Source organism: Panthera onca, chromosome D4 (genome assembly GCF_046562875.1).
Source record: "Panthera onca isolate mPanOnc1 chromosome D4, mPanOnc1 haplotype 2, whole genome shotgun sequence".
NCBI lineage: Eukaryota > Metazoa > Chordata > Mammalia > Carnivora > Felidae > Panthera > Panthera onca.
In genome coordinates, this window is record NC_138351.1 from 7,212,301 (window position 1) to 7,240,091 (window position 27,791).

The following is a 27,791-nucleotide window of genomic DNA, read 5'->3' on the forward strand; positions in this document are numbered from 1 at the left end:
GTCCTCATATTGGGAAGCTTCATTCAATTATATTATTTCCAATTATTTTCCCCTCTTCCTTCATTTCCTTACATCTGAACCATTCATTTTTTCCCCTCAATGACTATGTTGAAAACCTCATAAATATATTTTGCCTCCTCTACTTTCTCTCCACCTTCCCTTCCCAACTGATCAGCAAGTAAATGTGGATCGCAAGTTCTTACTTCCCAAGAATTTAATAAACCTCAGCCACTACATCAAAAATTCTAGATCATTAGGCCTTTCAAAATTTTTGAAAAATTGACTTAACAAAGATAAATATAATTAATGTTCACAGTTCTTAAGAAAGGGATATATGTGGGGCGCCTGGGTGGCTCAGTCGGTTAAGCGTCCAACGTCGGCTCAGGTCATGATCTCGCGGTTCGTGCGTTCGGGCCCCGCATCAGGATCCATGCTCACAGCTCAGGGCCTGGAGCCTGCTTCAGATTCTGTGTCTCCCTCTCTTTCTACCCTTCCCCTGCTTGTGCTCTCTCTCTCTACCTCTCAAGAATAACATTAAACATAATAGTAATAAACATTAAAATAATAAAACATTAAAAATAATAATAATAATTGCCAATTTTTACCGAGTGCTTGTTAAATGCCAGCCACTATTCTATACATTTTATGTATTCTCTTATTTTGTTTCATAATAACCTGGTAAAGAGACCCTATTATTATGACCATTTTATAGATGAGGAAGCTGAAACCTAGAGAGGTTAAGGAGCTTGTCTAAAGTTACGCAGCTGGTGTGGAGTAGAACCAAGATTCAAACCAGGGAGTCTGACTACTTTTCGCACTTTTACATAACCATATTTGTCTCTCCCTGCTTCAATTATTCATTCATAAGACATACACAAAATCCAGGGCATTAACCAATATGAGAATGTAAGTTAACCTTAAACAATTTGGCTTATGCATATCTATGTAATAATTACACAGTAGTGACATAGTAAATGGGAAGCACAAGTAGAAGTTTTAAGATAAAATTTAGGATAAGCTGTGGAAATAAGAAATACACCCTTCTGGGACTTATTGTCAATGACAAGTTACATAAGCATATCAACCCTAAGCAATTACTCAGAATTATATAGCATCTTTATTGTTAACATCTATGACAACTTGCCAAGTATCACTTAATTTATCCCAAGAGGCCCTCCCTGGAGCAGTCCTGAGGAGAGCAGATTATATAATTTATCACAATGTCTAAAATATAAATGGAGAAAGGAAAAAACAAAGACACTGAAAAATCAAGAGGTTTGTTCCAAAATGTGCAGACTGTTTCAGTCTCGTTTTGATTAAACCCTAGTACCCGGCATTGTTGTTCTAAGAGATTTGTTGCCTTTCCTTCTGGACCTCATAGTGCAGATAACAGAGCTCTAAGTGGTGTGAGGTTCATTGCTGCCCAGGCCAGGCCAACTCCTCACCTCTGTGCACCCTTGCAGCAATGGAGATTGGTGTAGGATTACCTGATTGAGGAGAATGTGCCCCTACCCCCTTGAGCCTGGTAGCGGTGGGAAAGGGGAAGGTGCATTGAATTATCTGTGAGGCTTTTCCAACCAAACCTCCTTCCCACAGATTCTCTACTCAACCTAACAAGTGGCCAGCTTTAGGGTGTCTTGGCTTACTAAAAGGCTGAGGACAGCTGAGCTGGACAAAATATGAAAACAAATGAACATACCAGGGTGGCTGTGGGAATGCCCTTTTTTCCTCATGATTGAATACAATTAAAGGCCAACCTTACCTCTGCTCCAAGGCCACAGACCCTGCCTTTGATTCTGGAGGACAGTCTCAGTAATGTGTGCCACTGCTCACAGGGTGATGAGGAGAAGGCAGTGCTGAATCAACACCGAGTTTACCACTGCTTCTGACCAAAGACTAAGGAATAGCCAGTGTGACATCATCTTTTACCCAACAACACAATTCGTTACATGTGACAAACTAGTTTTGTGGAATTTTCTGACATAAAACCCAAAGTGCGCTGCCCTCATGAAAAATATTGTGATAATCTAGATAAAATTAGTATTGCAGTTGGTTATGACTTCCTTCTGTTATCTTAGCCCTTTCCCCCCAGGCAATGTTTTTGGACATCTTGGCTATTTTCTGTTTCACCCTGAATAATCAAATGTCAAAAATTGCAAATGCTTCAAAGATAAGTAATCTTATTTTGATTTAGCACAAATCAAAACCATATTGCATCATATAAAGTTGTGTTAAATCAATGATTATAGATAAACTGAATGATGCTTTAAGCACATACAAACATTTAATCTTTGAAGCCAAATTCCAAGGTCTTTTGGTGGCCGACATAAATTCAGCCAAGTATTTTTCTGTTGGTATATGCTATATATCCTTCATTTGTTTTTCTTAGAAAATTCTGCTACTTTGATATTTAGAGTAGGGAGACCTAGTAGGGCAAAAGAACAAATATCTCCTTTGCAACAATTTTCTGACAATTAGGCATTATAGTAGTCAACAGAACTTTTTTTTTTTTTAAGATTTAGTCTTTTTTGAATTTCAAAGACATTTAAAAAGTTCTCTCCTGAAATGTTCCTGTTTGACATGATACAGGGAAGGCAGCACACATGTAGATTTGACTGCCATCACTACACTTTATTTCCAACACCCTGGACTTGCCTTTTTACACTTACTGTCTCTCAAAAGATTTGTGAGGTAGGTGTGTAATCGCTGCATTTGATGGATTGAGGTAACTGCTGTGTAGAGTCCCACATCTAAGACCAGAGAGCTAACTAACACCAAAGGAGCCTGAGGTCAGAGTCTGGATCTCCCTGGCTCCAAAGTCACAAACCCCACCTTTATTTGGTGACTTATGGAAGGCCACCAAGAATAAACACTGTAGAAGAAAGGCAAGGATGGTGTACTGGTGTTCACGTTCTGCCCTTGGATCCTGTGGGAGAGAGCCCATGTAGGAAGGGTCTCCAGGCCCCACAGCTACCTCTCTGAGTCTCTGCCTAAGGCCCCTCTGTTTGGCCTCTCCTGTGATCTTCAGATTCTGAAAATGGTCTAGCATCAGTCCGCCTTGGCCAATTCTGTCAACATGTCCAGATCTTCCCTTAGCACTCCCATGGTTTTACAGGTTAATTTTACATGGACAAAGGTAAGCAAAATAGAGACATAACTAGTTTATGAAAATATAAACTTAACTAGATACAGAGTGTGCTGTTCCTGAGATTCTAAGCCAAAAAACATCCTAGCCTGAGGCAGATGAAGGCTGGCACCAGGGTTTCAGAATCTTCTAGACAGCCTGTGTTGGTTCTTCAATGAATATCTAAATCAGATGATACCTTCCTGGTGCATCTGGCCACATTCACCAACCATCCTGGGTATTTTACACTTCAGGCCCCTGGAAACCTCACCTTTGCTCCTCACTCCTCCTTGACATTTCTCTTCGTCACTTAGGTTTTCCTGAAGCACATTCTCACTGAGAGCTCCCAGCGTCCCTATCCTTCAGAGGAGGTGAGTTTCACGTACTGTGAAGCAAGTCCCTCCACTTCATATTTGTAAAGGCTTTAGGTCACAAAGGAGAAGGCCATCCTACCCTGGAGTTAATGCCAGAATCCCTTCTTTCCGAGGGCCAGAGGCAAACTCCCGTCACTTCCTATTTTCTCTCTGGTATCACTGTGGATGACCCACTAACATTCTTTCCCTTTCTAAGAGCTTCTAGAGAGTGGGTCATCTGCAAAGCAGAGACGATGGGTACACTTAGGATTGAATCCTCAGATTTTTCCTAGATCAGTTTATCCTCTCTGGCCACCTCCCCAGGTCCTCCTTGATGACTCATTACTCAGATGTTATCAGAATAAATTAAAAAAATCTTCCCAGAGTCTTTTAATCACCCCCTGAAAGCACATGGCAGTTGGTACAGACTGAGAAAGAAAAATGTACCCCTGACAGCTAGGCCCTGGCACTACCAGTTAGGCCATGGTGTTCTCCTAGGGAACATAAGCAGCTTCAGAGAGCACCACCATCAGACAAGACCACTCTATAATCATGTCAGAAAATAGACAAAGAAATGGACATTGTCCAAACTACAGAGATGACTGGGCGACCCCCCCGCCCCATGCTGACTAATGTGAGGGCTGCTCCTTCTCTACTATTTACAACTTGCACATGCTTAGTACCTGCCACCTTCTAGATAAGAAGACTTAAAATATCCAGTCATGGAATTATTCCCACTTTCTGACAGCACTCAGTCCAGATGATCTCTGAACCTTCCCCCAAATTATTTAACACAAGTCCATGTCCTATAAATCTCTTCTAATAGTCTCTTACTGAGACACCCCACACTTCCTATGGTATGTTTCTCTTTCGCTGCAACAAGTCAATGAACTCTACTTTTTTTACTTTACTTTTCTGGTGGTCTTCAGCAGGAGGAGCACTAGGATAAGATAATAAATATCTAATGCTTATTTAACATTTTCTCTATGCCAAGTACTATTCTAAGCTCTCTGAACATATTAACCCCTGTAATCCTTGTTACACATACTGAGATTGCCACTATTACTATTTCCATTTTGTAGATGGGAAACCGAGGCACCAGGAGGTTGAGTAAGTGGCAGCCCTGTTTCCCAGAAGAGGAACACTCCATCACAAGTTTGGGCAGTCTTTAAACTATGGAACAGACAAGAAAACACTTCAGTTCTCCATGTTCTTTAGGACCAGGGTGATAGAAGGCTAGACTAGTTCCCCAGGACTATATACTTGCTAATTTTAAGCCAAAACTTGGAAAGTCAGAGGGAAAGAGTAGGAGAGTGACCTCATTTCTGAAGAATTTTTATTTTCTTCACTGCAAAAATATGATCTCCTGCCAAGAATAATGAGTTTATATCGGTTTTAAGGTATATTTCCCATGATATTCTCCACATAGCCTGTGATATTTGAGTGTTTACCAATGTGACAGGCATGGTTTCAGATTATCACTAATCAACAGAATTAATATCTCAGGGCTTGGCTCACTCGATTTCTCAACAACTCTTGATACAGTTGATCACTGATCACTCCCTCCTTGAAACTACTGTCCTCAATGCTGGGAAAGCCTATCTCCTGGTTCCCTTCCTCCTTCGCTAATGAAGCCATCTCAGTCTCTTCTGCCTCCTCTGCTCCCTGTTGCACGTTCCAGGAGTGGCCCTGGCTCATATCACAGTTGTCTTCTCTGTCTGTGCTCATGTCATAGGGGATCTCATTCCATCTCCTAATTTCAAATACCACCTATATAACTGATAACTTCAGATTTATATTTCTACCCTAGACCGATCATACTGTCTACTTGACGTATCTACCTAGATGTCCATAAACACCTCAAACTAACATGTTCAAACCACACACAATTCCTTATTCTCACCCCACCGATCCCATTCTTAGCCATCAGATCTGCTCATCCTGGAGGCTTCCCCATCTCCACAAGTGCGACCACCATGCTGTTCTCAGGGTTCAAACCTGAGGTTACCTCTTACTCTTCCCTTTCTCTCACACCCCATTACCCAGTCCATCAGAAAATCACTTTCAGCTCTAAGTTCCAAAATATCCAGAATCCAACCACTTCTCACCACCTCCATTGCTACCACACTGCTCCAAACCCCACCTTTTGCCTCCATTCGTGCTATAGCCTCCTAACTGTTCCCCTACAACTTATTTCCTTCTTATACTGAAGCATGTCATAGACATAGTGAAGTACACAAACCCTATGTATCCAGGTCAATAAATTTCTACATATGTTTATACTGGTATAAGTATCACCAAGATCAATGTATAGAACATCTTCAGCCCTTAGGAGGCTTCCTCCTGCCTCTCTCTCTCTCTCTCTCTCTCTCTCTCTCTCTCTCACTGCTTAAAGGCAACCATTATCCAGACCTCTATCCTCATAAATTAGTTTTGCCTATGTTAATGCTTCGTATGTATGCAATCACACAGTATGCATTCTTTTGTCTTTTTTTCCCATTCAATATTATGTCCACATTGTTTATTCATATTGTTGCTTGTAGCCATAATTCATTTTTTCCAGGCTTTGTAGCATTCAATTACACAAAACCACGATTTATTTATCCATTCTATTGTTGATGGGTATTTGGATTGGTTCCAGTTTGGGTCTATTATGAATATTGCTGCTATGAACACACATGCTCATCTCTCAGACTGGTCCTGTTAAAGCATCAAATCACACAAATTCCTGCTTATAACCTCCAGCAGCTTCCTATATTCTTCAGAGTAAAAACTAAAGTTCCAGCAAGGCATGTGAGAAACTGAATTTTGAATTTTATCTTATTCTAATTAATATCATTAATTTCAAGTTAATATATTGCTAGTGGCTACCATAATGTACAACACACCGCTACAGTAACTCTGGATGTCTGGCAGGTAAAGCAATTTTCAAAATAGTTTTTTCTGGCATATTTTTCATCTAAGTAAATGTACAACAAGCTTGTGAAGTTCACTAAGATAATTCCTGATATGATTCTGGTTGGAATTTATTCTTGGGTATTATATAGTATTTATAATATTATGAATTGTTTTTAATGGTTTCTGGCATATAAACATTTTTAATTTTTGTATGTTGAGCTTATATGATCATATATTCAGCCATCCTGCTAAATTATCTTGTTGATTTTCATAGTTTTGGGGGGGGGGGGTTTAGTCATTTTTCAACTTATTTTCTCAAATCTTATAAATAATCATTATCCATTTGTTTTAATTCCTACTTTTACTGCACTATGGTTAAAAATGGTCTACGAGATTTTTGACTTGAGAATTTATTGGGATATTTTATTGTGGCATAATACAATGTTCACTAAATATTTATAAAGAATATTTTCCTATGTTTATTGGGCTATACACATATACATAAAATTAATTTGTTAATTTAGTTGCTCAAATCCTCAATATTCCTACAATTTCTTTTTTTTTTTTTTTTTTTTTTTTTTAATTTTTTTTTTTCAACGTTTTTTTATTTATTTGTGGGACAGAGAGAGACAGAGCATGAACGGGAGAGGGACAGAGAGAGAGGGAGACACAGAATCGGAAACAGGCTCCAGGCTCTGAGCCATCAGCCCAGAGCCTGACGCAGGGCTCGAACTCACGGACCGTGAGATCGTGACCTGGCTGAAGTCGGACGCTTAACCGACTGCGCCACCCAGGCGCCCCACAATTTCTTTTTTTAAAGTTTATTTATTTATTTTGAGTGAGAGCGGGAGAGTGGCTGAGACCAACTGAGCCACCCAGGTGCCCTAAATTGATTTTCTATTGGATTTGATACAGGGAGTGCTGTCTTCCTCCAGACTCAGAATTAATGATGCCAATATCTTTCATGAAAACTCATGCCTTTCCCTTCCTACCACACTGTCTTTTATGTGGCCTTTCCCCTGCCTCCCACTGTGGGCTGATACTAAGCCAGTATTGCTTTTAATACTTCACATCTTAGCTTGCTTATCAGTACTATCAAATTAGGTTTTAGTTTTCAAAAATGAGGTCAGTGTGAATAAACATCCCATCACAAAAAATGTATCTCTTTCTCATTAAGCAGAAACATTCATGAGGATTATAGAAGAACATTTTATAGCACAAACCTCTAATTACATTTATGTTTATGTTTCCCAATTTGACCTCTCCCTGTCTGTGGCTATTCAGTTTGGGTTTTTACTTAGCATTATATTGCAGGAGGAATGAGTATTTCTGCAGGGATTTAACAGCAGCAAATCGAAGATTTATTGGTTATGACTGGGTCAGGCTCACCTTTCTGTAAAACTCTTAGACCCATACACATCAGAAAAGGACAAAATGTAAAAATAACAATTTCTTCCATTTCAGGAATTAATGGTTATTTTCTTATAATAATGAAATGGTATTTTATTCTTAAAATCACATGTGAACATGAATATTGGAAGTATTATTTCCCAGAAACAGGAAACTAAATAATGGATTCTTTCTACAGCCTACTTCTGTCTTTATACTGAAATCAGGTTTAAATAAGAAACTTCCAATATAAGGTTTGCCAAAAATTCATAAGAACTGGAGATGACCTACCCCATGAATTCTTCCTATTAGCAATTATGTCACTATATTAACTTTCTGATATTAATTGGATTCTGATTTTAGTTATTGTGCAAACATATTTTCTTCTAAATAAAAGAATATCCAGGTTAACAACCATACAAACTGAGCTCCCCAAATACCCTGTAAAAAATGGTGATGGGCTGATATCTGAGCAATGTTTTAAAGGAAGGCAGATCACTTCAACTCACCCTCTTGACCAAAAATTTACTATGGTGTATATGGCACGTCTATAGGGCAAGTAAGCATCTAATACTCAAGGACGGTGATATTAGTATCAGACATAAGAAAACTTGAAGAAAATACAGAAACATTTACTGAGCAAAAAAACCCAATATTCTTCCCATCTCTTGCCACTGCAAGGAAAACCTGGTGTGTTTTGGTATGAGAATAGAAAAATATGGAATATAATGCTTGAAAGTAATGATTTGTGAAAAGGAATATATATATATAATGCTAAACAGTTTTTCCTTTCTTCTTTTATAAATGTAAAGATGGAATGTTTTATTATAAAATTATTTATAATTTTTTGCATCTGACTAGAATTATTCCTTACCAAGTGGTTCAGATGTTTTTGAATAATTTACTGAGAGTGGAATACAAAAGGCCTTTTTAAGATACAGGAAGAATTACGAAGTCAGGCGACTATATAACCACATATCTTTCTTATTTTTTATAATGATTTAAAATAAACACATGCTGGGGCACCTAGGTGGCTCAGTCGGTTAAGCATCCAACTTCGGCTCAGGTTATGATCTCACAGTTTGCGAGTTCGAGCCCCGTGTCAAGCTCTGTGCTGACAGCTCAGAGCCTGGAGCCTGCTTCAGATTCTGTGTCTCCCTCTCTCTCTGCCCCTCTCCTTGCTCACACTCTGTCTCTCTCTCAAAATTAAATAAACAGTAAAAAAAAACTTAAATAAACACATGCTGTCACTTACCTATCATGACTAATGCTGAAAGGGTAGTCTGTCCCATTTCTTTTTTTTTTTTAAACACCTTTGCTGAGGTATAATTGACATAGTATAAAATCCACCCATTGTAAGGATTCAATTCAGTTATTCTTAGTACATTTATAGTGTTCTGCAACCATCACCATAATCCAGTTTTAGAACATTTCCATCATCTCCAGAATTCCCTTGTGCTCATTTACAGTAAGTCTTGGATCCCAACACCCCACCTGGAAAATCACTAATCTACCTTCTGTCTCTATAGATCTGCTTTTTCTAGACATTTCAAACAAATGGAATTATACAGTACTGTATCTGTCTGGCTTCTTTCACAAAGTATAATAATTCTGAGTTTCATCCATGTTGTAGTATATTTCCTCCTCCGAGGGAATTTTAGAATCAGCTTGTCAAAAAAAAATGTTTTATTTATTTTTTAACTTTATTTATTTATTTTGAGGGGGGAGAGAGAGAGAGAGAGAGAGAGAGAGAGAGAGAGAGAGGCAGAGAGAGGGAGAGACAGAATCCCAAGCAGGCTCCATGCTGCCAGTGAAGAGCCTGATGTGGGCTCGAACCCATGAATTGTGAGATCATGACCTGAGCCAGATTCAAGAGTCATAGACGCTTAACCGACTGAGCCACCCAGGTGCCCCTGTCAAAAAAATGTTTTAAAAACTCCTGCCAGCCAGGTGGGAAAGTCTTTGCTCAGCAGAGCCTTTAATGACTCTTGTTTCTTGCTTGGATTCTCCATCTGCTGAAGTATTTTGGAATAATTATTTTAGATTTAGAACATTTCTGAATGTAATAAAACTACATGAAAGTACAAAAGTACTTTTTATTGGATAAAGACCTTCAGTTTCAGGATTCCCTGAAGACATCAACATGCAGGATTAGAAGCACTAGCATTGAGAAGACAGAAAGGAAACTAAATAAAGAATATCTACATGGTTATAGTTGTATTCAGTGTGGTTAGTGTTATCTTTTTTTTTTTTTTTTTTTTTTTTTTTTTACTTCTCTTTTGCTTTGGCTCATATCCTGAAAATAAATACTTTGCAAATTTCCTGGCTATCATGGTAAGAGGTGTTAAACAATATTATTCTCCATTTTATTGTGACTGTAATAGCATCTCATTAGACCAAAGTCATATATCTGACAACTTCTTGTCTGGCACATGATGAGGAAACAAGGAGAAATAACTTAAAGACGAAAGAACCAAATAATTATAACAATTGTTATTAATAATTATAACAGTTATATTTATATACAATTGTATACATATAATATATGTAATTATTATAATAATTGTAATAAGTATAACATACTCATAGGATGTCCCTATCAGGTCCTCATTAGAAATTTATGTACTTCTACTTTTTTTTTTTTTAATTTCTTTTTTAACGTTTATTTATTTTTGAGACAGAGAGAGACAGAGCATGAACGGGGGAGGGTCAGAGAGAGAGGGAGACACAGAATCTGAAACAGGCTCCAGTCTCTGAGCTGTCAGCACAGAGCCCGACGCGGGGCTCGAACACACGGACCGCAAGATCGTGACCTGAGCCGAAGTCGGCCGCTTAACCGACTAAGCCACCCAGGCGCCCCATATGTACTTCTACTTTATACACAGTTCTAACAAGCTTTGCTCTCTTACTGCCCCTAAGACAATCAAAAGCAACAGATCATTGAGAGGGAGAGAAAGAGAAGAAAGGGAACCAGGAGACACTGGTGCTTAGAAGAGGATTTACTACTAAGAGTGAGAAATAAGCACTTGATACAGGAGGAGACAGAAAATAGATGCAGAGGCCTGGGACCACTCAGCGAACTATGACAGCACAGCTGGATTACAGCCCAGGAGAGCTAATGATGAGTCTATGTCTTTACTAAAAGAAGGTTCCTAATGTTCAAACCTAGAAAAAAGGTATGTAACTACTAGCTAACTAAATTCATAAATAAATAACCAAACTACTTTGGTTTGCTATATTCTATTATGAAGGCAGCAGCATTTATACCACATACTGCAGTAAAAGCAGTATATAGCTTTTAGACAAATGTCTGTTAAAATGGTTAGAAATCTTTTGCAAATTTCTTGCTAGAAGGAGTATATTTCAGTCCTCAGGATAATGCTTTTATTTTTTATTTATTTTTATTTTTTAATGTTTATTTTTGAGAGAGAGAGAAAGAGTGAGAGAGAGAGAGAGAGAGAGGACGAGCAGGAAAGGGCCAGAGAGAGAGAGGGAGACAGAATCCAAAGCAGGCTCCAGACTCTGAGCCATTAGCACAGAGCCTGACATGGGGCTTGAACCCACAAACTGCAAGATCATGACCTAAGCTGAAGTCAGAGGCTTAACCAACTGAGCCACCCAGGTACCTCAGGATAATGCTTTTAAATATGAACAGATGATTCCTAATATTGCTGAAAATGTAGCGTTTCTGCATTTCTTATTTTTTGGCCTGTCCTCATCAACTGACAAAAATTACGATGCTGGGCTAATCTTTGGGAGATTGCAGCAACCCCATTAATAACTAGATATTACAACATTTAAAGCCCATACTATAAAGAAGTTATTGATTATTGTTGGGTTAAGTTACATTTGCAGTAAACTAAACATCTGATGAATTAGGTTGTATAAAACATTTTTCTATTACTAAATGAACATGGGACTTATTATCTGAAAATAAATAGTACGGAAGATAGGTTTCACTGAGAACAATGGATCCACAGTCCAGAGAAGGAGCTTGCGCCCTGCCAACTACTCATTTGGCAAACTTGCACGTGCCTTTTAACCTTCTTGAGCTACAGTTTCTTCATCTAAGAGGTAAAAGAAAACCCAGTACAAACAGAACTACAGATACAGGCGAGTTACCTAATCATTCTTACCCCTCAGTTTCCTCTTTTGGAAAAATGGGGATGTTTGTTACCTCTGCCAAACAGACTGTTACAAGGAGTAAATGGCTCAATAACCATTAGCTTTTAGGAATCATATTGTCACTTGTGTGCAAATTTTGTCTTTTTCTCCTGAAACATATTTTTACTTCCCTAGGCTTCAAGATTTACAGAAATGTATTTCCATCTGATACTGTGTAAAGCTGCTTCTGTTCTTCCCATACAAACATCCTTTCCTCCACCAACCACAGGCATGTTTAAAAAAAAAAAAAGATGCTCTATATACATAATTTCTTTTTAGCCCCATAAAAAAGTAAACCCACGAGGTAGGTACTATTATTATCCCCATTTTACAGATGAGAAAACTAGAGCATACATATGTCGTGACTCACCTAGGTCACAGGGCTGGGAAGAGATGAGTGGAGTCCCACCTAGAAAACTGTAGGAGGCCAGGCTGACCAAAGCTGGGAGGGGCTGCAGCAGACAACAAGGTTAGGACATCCTGGGGCACAGATATGGTCTGAAGGACCTGGAAAACTGAGCAGAGAGGCAAAAATAGAAGCATTAAAAGTTTTCGAGGAGGGGAGCACCAGGGGCAGAATCGATATTTACAAATAATCAATCTTACAATTCTGTATCTATTTTCTAGGCAAATAATGGCAACTAACTTTTATTTAACCCTTATTAAAGCTCTGCTCTAGACCTCTGCATGTATTTGCTCATTGAATACTTATAACAACTCTAAAAGGTAGGCACTGTCATTTGCTCCATTTTACAGATGAGAAAACTGAGGCGCAGAAAGATGCAAGAACTCACCAAAATCCAGACAGCTTGCAAGTGATGGAACTAGGCTTCCCTGGCAGGCAGCCTGGCCCTGGTGTCTACTGTGGCCTCTGTGCCACAGTGCTTTTGTTAATAGATATATACCGCAGTCTAGACATATAAGGCTAGCAGGGGAGGCAGCAAGAATGGAGAAAAGGGGAAATTTTGAAAGAAAAGTGGGTGGGATTTCTGGACTAACTAGAACTTGGGGGGAATAAGAAGGGGAGTAACTTGAAAATGAAATAAAAGTTTTCATTCCCCTGGGAGAATCACGGCACCTCTGAGGAAGACAAGGAGCTGGTCTGAAGGAACCACCATGGAAATGCAGGTGGTGTTGAATTCAGGGTAGTGCCAGGAATGCTAGAGAGATGGCTGCAGCTGGCAGCATTGCTCAGTGAGTAGACAGCACTCCGGAAAGAGATGTGAGGGCCTCCTGCAAAGATAAACTCTCAAGTCAGGAAAACAGAAACTCTCCAGGGAAGAGAGAGCGAAGAAAGGAAAAGAGTAAGTCTCTAAATCTAGGTAACCACCAAGGACAGGAGATGAGAGGAAACAGCAAGACAAAGAGGCTAACACATACCAGTGCCCTTGGCGCACCAGCCCTTGCAAATACACCGTGGGATTTAGGAGAGCAGCCCTGTAAGGCAGCTAATGTTGCTCCTGGAGATAGAGGAATTTGAGTTAAGGCATTCAGGGGTCTTTCCCACAATCACACAGCAAGTAAGTGATGTAACTGGAATGTGAACCTAGTCCATGCAATCCCAAAGTCTATCTCTTTCCATAAACAAAAATGTGTGGAAAGGGGAAAATGCCTGACACAGGTGAAGGCTGGTGGCTGGTGTCTAGGACAAGGGTGGCAGGACACAAAGCCCTAGAGGTGAAACAGAATAGGATTTTAAAAGGCTACATCATGTCTAGGAACTAAAGAGCCAGTGGAAGTTTTTCAGCAGGAAAGTAATATAAGAATCGTTTTAAGACAAGAATATAAACAAATATAAAAAGACAAGTATTAAAAAAGGGACAGGTTGGGGAAGAAACTAGGACCAGAGAACACAGATGGCGGTAACGCTGTACTTTTTTTGATGAGTAATGATGCTCTGGGCTGGAGCTGGAACAAAGGCAGCACGGAAGAAAGAGACTGGATTCAGGAGGTATGCAGAGATATTACGGTAAGACCTGCCCATCCCTCTCCCAGGGGAGGTCCCCAGAAGGCAGCTGGAAATAGGATCTACCACTGAAAAGAGTTGTAGGATGGAGATTTAGAATTCAGAAGTCATCAGGAAGAGATGGTATCACCAGGAACTGGAAGACCAAGAGAAGATGACCAAGCAGGAAATTCTGGGGGCAAAGTAAACAAATAGAGGATTTGAAGGACCGTTTCTGGAAAAGGCTCCAGTGCTCATCTGCTCTTACGAGTTTCCTTTTCCTTTTGTATCCTGTCTACAGAAGGGGAGCAGGTCTTGACCTTTCAGAACTTCCGTTGCTCCCTGTTCTGCCCTCATCTCGAGCACAGACACTATTTTCCTTACAAAGCCATGGGCTGGCTTTGTTCTCTCTCAGGGAGAGATCCCAGAGCCCCAAACCCATGCCTGTGCAATAGGACAGGGGAGGTCACATCTCAAAGAAATGTTTAGACAGTCAAGTCTGCAGACCCTGGTCATTATTCGGAAGTGGTGGTGGCTACTGGTTCTCTGAGAAATCCGCCGTGGCACTGAAAAGGACGTCTTGTAAGGACCATGAAATGCTCACATTCAGAGAGTGGTAGTTACCGAAATCACTGAGGAGAGGGGAGCATGAAATGCTGGTAAGAAATTGGAGGCAGTGAGTTGTTGAGGTTCTTTCAAAGAGATTTAAACAGAATATTCAGGTCAGTCTGTATCCCAGGTCAATTGAGAGCTTTATGCAATCTTTCTAAAATTATGGCATCAAATATATGGAAAGCTAAAGGTTTTTCAGATGATGATCACATACCCTGCCATTCACCCCTATTTTCTATACTGACTTGATACTTCAGTATACTTAACAGTAGACTGAAAATTTGGACTTTGGGACAGGCAGGTCTGGGTTAGAATCCCAGGTCTGCTATTTAATAACTGAGGCCACAGGGGAAATCACTCAAACTTTGAACCTCAGTTTCCTCAACTGTAAACTAGATAATACCTCCTGTGGCCGTTAATATTGACTGGATTGTTTAACTTCTGTTCCATTCCAACTCCCTTATCAAGTGCCTGTGGATACAACAGAGGCTGGAAAAGTCAAAGGCAAGTTTCCCAGACTCCCTTGCAGCTGGGTTTCATATCTAACCTAGTTCTGCCAGGTAGGGCATGCCTGAGGGAGACTCTGGAGGTAGATGTGGGCAGTGTAAAGCTCCAAGAAGACACTGGATCTTCTAGTAACCACTGTAGAAGTGACTGGTATTTTGGGAATGTGGAGGTGGAGTTTCAGCATTTGGACCCAAGTATGTGACAGGAGACAGTAGCTGTGGGGTTCCCCCAGAAAAGTCCCATGTTCTGGCCGAGCATTCTCCTGGTTGTGTTGTTCCTGACAATACAGAATGCAAACTGATTTTCCCTGCTTCCCCAGAAATTCTTAAGCTGCGAGATACCCTGCAATAATTGTCATTTTGTTTAAACTACTAGTTGGAATGGATTCCCTTTTTTTCAACTCATAGACCAACCTCATAGGGTTTTGTGGGAAAGGCAATGTATGTAAACAAGTACAGTGCTTAGCACCTCATGAGCCACGTTACTATTATTAGCGAATCGTATATCCTCAATAGTATGTCACAATTAGCAAATCAGTGTCCACAATGAAGTAAAAATAAGCATCCTGCAATTTCTTAAGGATTTTCTGATTTTATTTTTTGAAACATATTTTGATTCTAAGATTCTTAGTTCTACGTATTATAGAGGTTTTAGTTTTGTGCACAGTTAGGATCAACAAAGTGAAACATTAATTATCAAACTAAGAAATATGTCCTCTTTAAAATGAGGAAAACCAGGATAAAAGAAAACGCCCATATTGTTTTTTACTTAAGTTGTGGAATTGTCTTCAATTTCAGTACCAGACACAGTTAGGAGTGATCTTAAAAGACTTTTAGACAATGGCTGAGAAGGTCAAAGGTCTTTTGTTCTTTCCCAGGCTCTGCTTATCTTGTTAGCATCTTCTGATCTCATTGGGGAGATTCCATTTATTTTGGAATCCATAACTTAACATAAAAGGTTTTTGCCAAACTTGCATTCTTATCTTTTATTTAGGGAGACCTTACTGTTTTCAAACATTTGAGAGGAAGAATGGATTTAATTGTGTTTAATCTTTATTGGAAGATATGTAACAAGATGCTGTAAGCAAAGCTTTTAAGCTTCTAAATACTACTGTGATTTTGTTTATGTTCAGTTACTTTCATAAGTCATTGACCAAAAAAATAGGTTTTTTTTGTAAAAAACTTGAATTTATTACTCATTTTCCTTTCTGGATTCTCCCCAAACTATTTACTGGATGTTGAGCATTTAAAATATCTGTAGAGCAGGGCACCTGGGTGGCTCAGTCAGTTGACTCTTGATTTCAGCTCAGGTCATGATCTCATAGTTCCTGGTTTTGAGCCCCACATTGGACTCTGAAACAACAGTGCAGAGCCTGCTTAGGATTCTCTGTCTCCCTCTCTCTCTGCCCCTCCCCTGCTCATTCTCTCTCTCTCTCTCTCTCAAAATAAATAAACTTAAAATATATCTATCGGTAGAGCCAATTAAAGATAAATCTACTTGTTACAGTTTTCATTTACAGATGCTTCATGTTAGCAATCTTAGTTTATGTTCTATTTATCTGAAATTCTGATTTTGCTTTTAGTTTAGGGGGTATCAATGATGTCTCTGTTAATTTAACAAAGGCCCCGACGAATATGAAATATTTTCAATTCTGATAAAAAAAAAAAACTTCTTTTTGTGACAGGACACAGAATTCTTTTTGGCATTGCCCAATTAAGGAAATAAAAACACAACTTTTCTGTTACTTGGGACTATATTATGCATAAGTTAAAAGGCCACTGGAAACTAAAAAGACAGAAGTAACTGAATTTTTTCAAGATTGGTCTAATTATTTCTCAAAAATAGAAAAGGCTCCAATGGAAAAAAATGCAATGAAAATAATTTATAGGACAATGTCATTGCCTTCTTTGAGCTCTGAAAATATTTTCTGCATCCAAGTGAAATTTAATCACTTTATTATTGTATTAAGGGGAAACTTGCATTAAGTGGTCTGTGGAACTTTATGTAATTGTCCCTTCTGAAACTCAAGAGATTGATAAATTACTGAGGTCAGTAATTTGTGACTGTTCTTAATATTTTTTAAACAAAGAGGGGTGCCTGGGTGGCTCAATTGGTTAAGTGTCTGACTCTTGATTTCAGTTCAGGTCATGATCTCACGGTTCGTGGGACTGAGCCCCTGCAGCTGGCTCCTCTCTGGCAGTCCAGAGTTGGCTTGGGACTCTCTCTCTCCTCTTTCCCTGCTCATGTGCTCTCTAAATAAATAAATAGATAGATAAAGCTTAAACATATATTTTTATATAAAATATAAAATATATTTTATTAAATTATTTAAATATAACAATTAAATATATTAATATGTTAAATATATATTTATTTAAAAATATATATGTATAATATAAATATATATATAAACACAGAAACTGAAGAATTAAAATACACAAGAGGGGGTTGCCTGGGGTAGCCCAGTCAGCTGAGCGACCGACTTGATTTCAGCTCAGGTCATGATCTCACTGTCGTGAGATGGAGCCCCGTGTCCAGCTCTGTGCTGGGCATGGGGCCTGCTTGAGAGTCTCTCTTTCTCTGTCCCTCCCACACTTGCCCATGCACTCTCTCTCTAAAATAAATAAATAAATTAAAATTAAATAAAATACACAAGAAAGAGCAGATATAACAGTTTTATGAATGTAGTCAGGATATGGTTTCTACTACTATGTACAATTAAAAAAATTTTTTTGATGTTCATTTATTTTTGATAGGGAGAGAGAGACAGAGTCAGAGCATGAGTGGAAGAGGGGCCGCAAGAGAGGGAGACACAGAATCCGAAGCAGCTTCCAGGGTCTGATCTGTCAGCACAAAGCCTAACGTGGGGCTCAAACCCACAAACGTGAGATCATGGCCTGAACTGAAGTCAGACACTTAGCCGACTGAGCCACCCAGGTGCCCCTATTACAATTATTTTTAATAGGCTAGTTCCCTTTTATTATGTTCTCTTTAAAATGAATTGTGGTTCTATAACTGTTAAACTAGTATCACATAAACCTATAAGAACATTAGAGTCTGAAATCATAAGAAGTAACATTCTAATTTCAAATTGTTTTGTAAAGCAATACCAAAAATAAGAGACAAAAAAACCCCTATTATTATAAAAAGATCTAAAATTCTTTTAAAATAGGATGAAGAATTTTACATTTATGATTTGGGTTAAAAACTGCTAAGGAGGGGTGCCTGGGTGGCTCAGTCAGTTAAGCATCCAACTTCAGCTCAGGTCATTATCTCACGGTTCGTGGGTTCAAGCCCTGCATCGGGCTCTGTGCTGACAGCTCAGAGCCTGGAGCCTATTTCAGATTCTGTCTCTCCCTCTCTCTCTGCCCCTTCCCTACTCACGCTCTGTCTCTATCTCTCAAAAATAAACAATAAAAAAAATTATTTTAATTAAAAAAACTGCTAAGGAAACTTACTGTACATGTTCTCTTTTTCTCGTATTTCTTATGTGTCAATATTTGGGGAAGAAGGGTGAAAATGAATGTACATTTATTTACATGATGCCTATTATTGGTAAATTAATAGAATTATCCCTTATGGCTGCTGAAAAAGTTTGTTAATAAAATTCATTAATTAATTTGAAGTTTGAAATGTATTTAGATCTAGGCCTATGATTTTAAGCATAATTTATGAAGCATGAGATAATTAATAAACTTAATTGGTAATTAAAATTATAGCTCAGTGATGTCTTTCATCAGGAATTTTTTTGCCCACAGAGAGGGTATGCATAGATTTTTTTTTAATGCTAGGCTCAGAGTTTATTGTAGATACACAGTCTTACTGATTATCACAATTTATGATATACAGAGATGAATGCCTCTATTCTTATTAGAAGAGACACATAAAATAAGATTTGTTCATAACCATTTTTAAAATAAACTTAAATTTTAGAACAGCTTTAGTTTTATAGAAAAAGAGGACAGGGGCGCCTGGGTGGCTCAGTCAGTTAAGCGTCTGACTCTTGGTTTCAGCTCAGGTCATGGTCACACGGTTTTGTGAGTTTGAGCCCTGCATCCAGCTCCGCTCTGACAGTGCAGAGCCTGCTTGGGATTTTCTCTCTCTCTCTCTCTCTCTCTCTCTCTGCCTCCCCCACTCATACTGTCCATCTCTCTCAAAATACATAAACTTAAAAAAAAAAAAGAGGACAGGGTTCTTGAATACCCCATACTTAGTATACTCTACAGTTAATATCTAACATTATTTTAACTGTCACAACTAAGAAATTAACATTGGTATATCACTATTAAATAAATTCCATATTCAAATTTCATTAGTTTTTCCCTAATTTCCTTTTCTGTCCCACGATCCCATCCAGGATGCTTCATTACTGCATACAATGCGATTCACTCTTTGTGCCTGAAGTTTAAAGGTCTTTGGCAAATGCAGTGTCACCTTTCCACCACGACAGTGCCATACAGATTAGTTCCACCAACCTTACAAAGCCCTCTGTTCCCAATCTTTTGAGAATTCCCAGAGGATCAGTTTTCAGACTGATATTTCAGCTTGATCTTTGGTTGGGAAAACCTAGGCTGTGAATTTTTTCAGGCAGTGGTTCTCAATCCTAGCTGCATACTGGAATTACCTGGCAACCTTTAAAAAATATTAATGACTGGTCCTCACTCCAGATCCTAGTTTCACTGGTCCGGGGTGTGGGCCTGGGCATTGGGATTTTGAAAAGTTCCTGAGAGGCTCACAATGTGCAGGTACGATTCAGAACCACTGATCTTGTGTTCATCTGTTTCATGATTGGATTCAGCTGCATTTTGATAACAACACAAATGATTAATTGATGCATCTACATCACTTTGGGGGGGGATACTATGAACTATCATGTAAGTTTTTGAATAAGTAATATAGCAAGGATGCATTTCACATGCTAACTAATCATGTACACAAAACACTCTGGCTGGAGGAGGCTTTTCTGCTGTTATTTCCTGTTTGATCAACCTGGGCAGCTCCAGGTTATTTCCTCGAAGGGTATTCAGCCATGTTTCAGGTTGGCTTGGCCATCATCTCTGGACTCTAGGATGCTGCTATTCCCCTGATATCCAGCCACTTTCCCTACCCAGCACGTGGTTTATGGCCCCTGCCTGAGTGTCTGTTAAGGAGTCCCCAGGCTCTAGGTTTTGTGGACTATCTGGTAAGCCCAGACCTGCCTTCAATTGTCAGCTACCTTCTATGACCCTCTTCAGGTTGACACAGGAACCCTGCAAACATTCTCCATACCCCCTGGCGGCTGAGGGAGACTGAGTGGCCTCTCTCAGGTCTGCTCTAAGCCTAGATCTGCCTTGCAACCATTTCTGCTCCACTTCAGTTGTCCCTTGCCAGAATTCCCAACAGAAGATAGGCCCACAGGTACACTCTGGGGATCCCCAAACCCTAAATCCATCACAACCCTCCAGAGTTTCAACCCCTAAGAGGGGCCAAGGAGCCAAGCCCCATCTTTAAATCTAAAATCTCCCTTTCTTCTTCTAGTTCCTTCTTACAGTAGAAAGGCAGCAAGAAGGGAAAACGGAGTCACGTTATTTCCCATTCCTTCCCACCCTATGGTTTACATCATGAATTCTATGCTTGCTGTCCTCTATATTCTGCTAATGATACACAGTGCCAAGATTTTAGAATTTAAAAAACAACTTTTATCTCTCAAGAATCTGACTTTCTTGGGGTGCCTGGATGGCTCAGTCGGTTAAGCATCCGACTTCAGCTCAGGTCATGATTTCACGGTTCGTGGGCTTGAGCCCCATGTTCAGCTCTGTGCTGACAGCTCAGGAGCTGCTTTGGATCCTGGGTCTCCCTCTCTCTCTGCCCCTCTCCCACTCCCACTCTGTCTCTTGCTCTCAAAAATAAATAATAAAAACATTTTTAAAAAAAGAATCTGAATTTCTCAAAATAATGGGCTGTCAGACAGTTGCTTCTCTTGTGTTTTCTAAATATCCCTTCAGAAATCCAGTCTCCTTTTGTGCTCTGGGCTGTATATGCTTTCTGCTCCAATGAAGCGAAAGACACTGACTAAAGTGACAAAGCACTTGAGGCAAAAAGAAGATTATGGCAAAGAAAAATCTCTATTGATGTCTTAGAGTAAAACCCCTCTACAATCATATCATAAAATGATATGGACCTGCTACATCAAGTGAATGTCAATTTGCAGCCAGATAAATTTGGAAAGAAAAATGATTTCAATGCAATTTCTAATAATGGCCAATAAGATGTACTTGCATTTAAAAGCACATAGATCTTTCCTCACAAGTGACAGAATAGGCTGAACATATATTTTAGGGTTGAATAAAAGTTCCAGATCACATGCATTCAAGACCTGAGGACACAGAAGAAGAATATCATATCCAGTCTGTATATATATTCCAGGAAGATTTCACTGCCAAGGTGACAGCTGTGGATAGCTGTCCAGAGGAACTTCAATCAAAGTCTATTGAGATTAAAAAAAAAAAAAAAAAAAAAAAAAAAAAAGACGAATAAAAACAAATGAAGAATGAAAATCCCTTGGAAGAGCAGATTATTAACTCTGTGCTCCAAATCAAAAGATGAGTAACCAGACTTTGCTATTTGTTTCTTCCTCAGCTGGAAAGACAGCTAATGATGCAGAATGAAATGAGAGAAAGGCAGATGGCTTTGCAGATTGCTTGGTCTCGAGAATTCCTCAAATATTTTGGAACTTTTTTTGGCATTGCAGCCATCTCTTTAACAGCTGGGTATGTTTGCTATTTACTTTAAACTTGTCTTAAGTAATTTACTTATTTTTTCTTTTGACATTACATATCATTATCAAGTTGACCAAGATAGGACTTTGTTGCAAATAGTGTATACGTAAAAACAGTAACCCCTTATAGCTTAGTCCTTGGAGATAACTGTAGAACCAGGGTAGAAATAGTTAATTCTACCTCTAGTGTCTCAGATTTCTTCTATCCTTTTCTCCATTTTATAAGTTACAGGACTGACTTAATACCAAGATAGAAGAAGTCCTCTGCTAATTTATCTCCACAATCCATAAGGGGGATATAGCAATACTTAACCATTTTTTAAATGATTAATCTGAGCCTCAATGTCAAATAAAGACGAGCAAGTCATAGACTCTGCTCTTGAGAATTGCAGACTCTGGGGAGAGGTTGTGGGTAAGAAAATTCTATTTCTGTAAAATACTCAAACGTACTAAGTACCTTCTAAAATGGAGGACATTCGTCCAAAAGCAGGTAATTTTTTTTCATTGAGTATGGAGATAAGTATTTACATGCCATTCTTGATATTTATTCTTTTTTGTTCTTGAACCAGAGCAATAAGAAGGAAGAAGCCAGCCTTCCTCTTCCCTATCATTCCATTAGGCTTTGTCTTCACCTACCAGTATGACTTAGGATATGGAACCCTTCTCCAAAGAATGAAAGGTCAGTTTTTGATAAAGCAGAGTCTATTTCTGATTCATCTTCTGGTTCAAGGATCCTCTCCTTATGATCCCTTCATTTATGGGCATTTTGACAAGACCCCTCTCTGAGCTTCCAATGACCAACATATCTGCTCCCTCTCATAGCAGTGTGCTAGAGTCAACTCATACCAGCTCACGTGAACTATCAAATTTTCAGGAATTTGTAAGCTGGTTGTTAAATACAGTCATTATTAAAAATTAAATTATATAAACTTATAATTAAATAAATTACAAAAATAATATTAAATTCTATTAAAAACAATGGTAATATATACTCAACTTACCAGTTTTTCATTATTTTACTATTATCAGTACTCCTAAGTTATGTGTATCTATTTTATGTGTATCTACTGTATCTGCATGGCAGAAATGCAGATACAATAGACAGACACAATAAGATACAGATACAACCCTGACTTCAGTGGCATCCCATTGGTAGCCTGAAGTTGGTCATGGTGGGAATATTTACACATGGAAATCTGCAAACACCAAATCAAGGCTTGACTTACTATTTTGTTGATTGTCTAAGCCAGGGGTTGGCAAACTATGGCCTGCAGGCTGGCCACATGTTTTTGAAAATAAAGTTTTATTAGAACACAGACATGCCCATTGATTTCTGAATTGTCTGTGGATATATTCCCATTACCACAACAGAGCTGAGTGGCTGCAATAGAGACATAAGGTCCCACAAGCCTAAAATATTTACTGTCTGGCCCTTTTAAGAAAGCTTGCCAACATGGTCTAGACTGAAGGAAGTGAAGAAGAAAATGTTAATACTGTAGATTGTGCTTAAATGTTTGTTGTGTCAATGGCTATTACACTGTGACTAGCACAAACAGTTGAGGAAATATTCTCCCAACATTTAAAAACTGTTATCTGAAAAATAAATAAATAAATAAATAAATAAATAAATAAATAAATAAATAAAGTAAAATAAAATAAAAACTGTTATGCGATTCAGCTAAGTTGTTTACATCATTCTCAAACAAATAACATTCCAACATATGTTATTGTTTCCACTTTTGTCCTACTCATTAGTATAAATGAAAATACCAACAAATATTCATGTTGGAATTATACTCTCTCATCAATTACAACTATAGATTAGCTATGAATATAATATTTCAGGAAAAAAACAATAAAAACATTCTGAGAATCAATTTGCTATGGGAAATTTATGATAAAGTATACAGAACATTTTATTATTTTTTTATAAATTGTGTGCTACATTTATTTTATATAAGTAAAATTTATAATAAACTTATGTTCATAATAAACTTATATGCTTTTTTTTTTTCCGGGAGAGCTGGTTGTTAAATAATCACCAGCACCATGCTGTTCGCACAGAACTCTGGATTTTATTGCCCTAGAAAATAGCACTGCCACTGTCCCTTCTTCTTGAGCCTTTGACCCAGAGCATATTGGAAACAGTGCTTTCCCAAGCCTTTCCTCTCATGGGCTCTGTGGGCACATCACTGTCTCTCAAGCTCTGTGGGGACTGATTTGGTACAGGAAGGGAAGAAGTATAGACTCCTTTGCAGGTATTGGAATCAGGGAGTAGAACTTCTCTTTCCCAAGCCTAGAGAGATACAAGGGTTATATGTTCTTAAAAATTCCCATTTGAAGATGGAAATACACTTTCCACACAAAAACTCTGCAAAAATGTTCCTTGGGGTCAAGCATTATTGGTATCATATCATAGTTCAGCTATATTGTGGGCTAAATAGTTTTTTGTTGATGGCCTAGAAATTTCTTGATTGCATTATTACTATGGGAAAATGCATTTTAAACACTGACCTACAAATTAAATTCTGGAGTGCAATCTCATTTTATGCAGGAGACTAACTACACAACTGATGTACCAATGTTAAAGCTCATTTCAATAACCTACTCAGTTTCATGCTACTCATCTGCTTAAGAATTCATTAGTCTGATTTTGCAAGATGAGGAGCTCTGGAGATAGATGGTAGGGATGCCTGCGCAGCATTATGAATGTTTTTAATACCACTGAACTGTAGACTCAACATGGTTAAGACAGTAAATATTATATGTATTTTACCACCATAAAAAAGAATGGGGGGGAAAACTCACTAGTCTTGAGTTCAATTGTTTCATTGTTTATATGGACATTAGAATTCTTAGCGCCTCATAAAAATTAATATGTACTATTAAATGTCAAGCCTGTTACACAGCATTCACTTGATCATATTACTAATAGAGAACAAGTTTATTTTCTAAGAACACTGTGATTGTATGTTTGGGAAGTAATTTTATTACAGGTCCATCAGAATCCACAGAACATATAATTTTAAAATTTCAAGACACACTGTCGGAATTTCCTGTTTAAAAAATATATATAGGGGCACATGGGCAGCTCGGTCAGCTCTTCTCAGCTCAGGTCTTGATCTTACGGTTGTGAGTTAGAGCCCCATGTTGGGCTCCTCTAATCTACCAGGAAATGTGCCATCTTCGAAAGTTTAGGTTATAACATTTAGCCCTGTTAACTAGTGATGACCCAATATATACAACCCTTGTTTGACTGAATTTATCATCAGCCTTTCTGCAAACACATGGTGAGAATTTGCAGTATGTGAGGCCCTATCACATGGAAACATCTAGTATGTCATCAAAGGCTTGTCTAATTACATATAATTTATAATGATTTTTACTTACTACTTAAGACAGAGGCAAAAAAAAAAGATGTTTGCCGATGGTTGAAACATTATAATTTGAAAATTGTAAGCCCACCCTCTTGGGCCTGGGGTACAAATAAACTGTGTGCTAAAATAGAGGTACTTAAAGGAAACATTTGCCTTCATTCCCAAGGAAAGTTTATAGAATGTCAACAATGTAGATTATAATTTTTTTAATCTTGCTAATTAGTCTTCAACTGGGCCCAAGACAGTACTAGCTGTTATTTGAAAGCGGAATTGTTTATAAAAATGTATATTCTTGGGAAGCCTGGGTGGCTCAGTTGGTTAGGCGTCCAACTTCGGCTCAGGTCCTGATCTCACTGCTTGTGAGTTTGAGCCCCACCTAGGGCTCTGTGCTGACAGCTCAGAGCCTGGAGCCTGCTTCAGATTCTGTGTCTCCCTCTCTCTCTGCCCCTCCCCTGCTCATGCTCTGTCTCGCTTTCTCTCCCTCTCTCAAATATAAAAAATAAAACATTAAAAAAAAATTTTAATGTATATTCTTGTGTGTATGTATGTATACAGACTAAAGAACATTTAATATTATTTTGGGTATAAGTGGTTTCAGGTAAAAGATTAGCTTTTCTGAAAAAGTAGAATTTTAATAAGCTTTATTTTCTCTTATGTGTGTCACTTACATATTAAGGGCAATATAGCAAAGACTTTTTGGCTTCTCCATCCCAAACCCCTCCAAACACAACTAAGGCTTACCATCCTGACTTTCCTTCAAGGGATTAAGTATTACATGTGGTATTCTTTTTCTTTTACATTTTAAAATGCTGTCTTCTATCAAGTAAAATCTATGGCATATCATTTATCTCTGAGTCTTCAGAATTCCTTTCCTCCCAAAGGAAAGAATGGCCTTCCTTTGGGAGTTTCCTTCCCCTAAGGACAATGGGTGAAACATGTGAATGTGAGATTTAGGGGCATGCCTCCAACACTGTTACAGCTTGTCATTGCGATATAGCAATTTGGCCTTCTCACAAAACACTAATGGCCATTTTGTCACCTTGCATATTTCTGTACTTTATTTAAGGTGAAGCTGAGAACATACTGGAAACAGAAAAGAGTAAGTTGCAGCTGCCGAAAGGAATGATCACTTTCGAAAGCCTTGAAAAAGCCAGAAGGGAACAGAGTAAATTCTTCGTAGACAAATGAAATTATGTTTACCCACCGAATCTCAAAACACATCATTGTTGACTTGAATCATGGTTTTTACAATTTTTAGATGCTTGAGATTTTGATATAATGGATTTTATTTTAAAATATTAAAATGCAAGATGGGTTTTGTTAAATGATTTTAAAATAATATTTATAACATTCAACACAAAATTATGGAGGTACTCTAAATAACTTATTTCCTATATATGTGTGTATTACAAATATCTAAATGTATAATTAATAAATTATGTTGTTTTGAATTTCTGGAAGCAAATGTCCTGCTGCTCTCATTTCTCTGTCACACATGTTCCCTATCACATTTCTCTCCCACCAATACTTCTTTTATTTGGATTTGTCGACTGTCCTGTCTCTACATGATAGAAAACAACTAATGTTAATGACTAACATGAATATTGTACTTATTATGGCCACTTATTTTTTTGCATATATTATTGTAATCATCCCAACAATCCCATAAAGCAGGCATCATTTTACGGCTGTGGAAACTAAGACACAGAGAACTTAAATTACTTGCCTAGAGCCATATATAGACTTGAACCTAAATGGTTTGGCTCCAGTGAATATGCTCTAAAAGGCCTTGAAAAGGTTAGACCTTTAACACATTCTTGCCAAGCGAAGACAGCTGTGAAAGACAAAAGGTAAACACAGTCAAATGATTCAGGACAGAGCTGCTAAAGAGGTGGCAATGAGGGGAGGTTGATTAGGATCCTACCTTTTTACTTCCACTCACCAGGAAACCTATACTCATAAGATAACCCTATTTAGCCCCATTCCTACAGTTGCAAACCCTACATATAATAGAATAGTTACAAAGATATTTCCTGATACCTACTCTGTATCAAGCACTATTGTAGGCCCTAGGGTTACATGAGTGAATGAACAGACAAGGTTGGTGCATCTCAGGCAAAGGAATGTGTTCTAGTAAGGGGTGGAAGAACTGAGGAAAGGAACAAACAAACATGGAGATAAACAAGACCATTTCTGATGGTGATGAATGCTCCAGTAGAAATAAAACAGGATAACAGAGTGATTGGGAGCATGTGGGGAGGGGGGACTATGGATCTGGGACAGTAGGAACTGCCTCTCTACAGAGGTAACGTTTGGGCTGATACTTGAATGGTGAATTAACCGGTCCTGTGAAGAGCAGCTAGGGGGACAGGGAAAGGATCTCAGCAAAGGGAAGAGCCAGAGGAAAAACTCTGAGACCTGGCATGGCCAAAGAATAGAAAGGCCAAGCAGAATAGGAGGAGATGAAATCTGAAGGGGGAACACAAGCCATTGTTATAAACAATAGTCATTATACTCAAGCAACTGACCACATATCAACATATGGTTCTGACAGAATCATAGTTGTAGAGAACGTTGGGTGAGGTCTTAAAGGATGCACTGAAGTTCTCCATGAAGATAAGGAGGTGCAGAACAATGACATGCTGGGCAGAAGAAGAGGCTTGAT

At 38.4% G+C, this 27,791-nt stretch overlaps 1 protein-coding gene across 2 annotated transcripts in view; it reads left to right on the plus strand.

Moving 5' to 3' along the window:
* PLGRKT (plasminogen receptor with a C-terminal lysine) overlaps positions 1-26,491 on the plus strand; it is a 43,428-nt gene extending 16,937 nt beyond the window's left edge. For both annotated transcript variants that reach the window (XM_060610205.3, XM_078436069.2), the window contains exons 4-6: positions 21,611-21,741; positions 22,319-22,428; positions 26,193-26,491. In XM_060610205.3, coding sequence (XP_060466188.1) covers positions 21,611-21,741; positions 22,319-22,428; positions 26,193-26,314 — 363 coding nt within the window. In that variant the 3' untranslated portion in view covers positions 26,315-26,491. The remainder of the gene's footprint in view (positions 1-21,610; positions 21,742-22,318; positions 22,429-26,192) is intronic.
* The last annotated feature ends 1,300 nt before the right edge of the window (positions 26,492-27,791 follow it).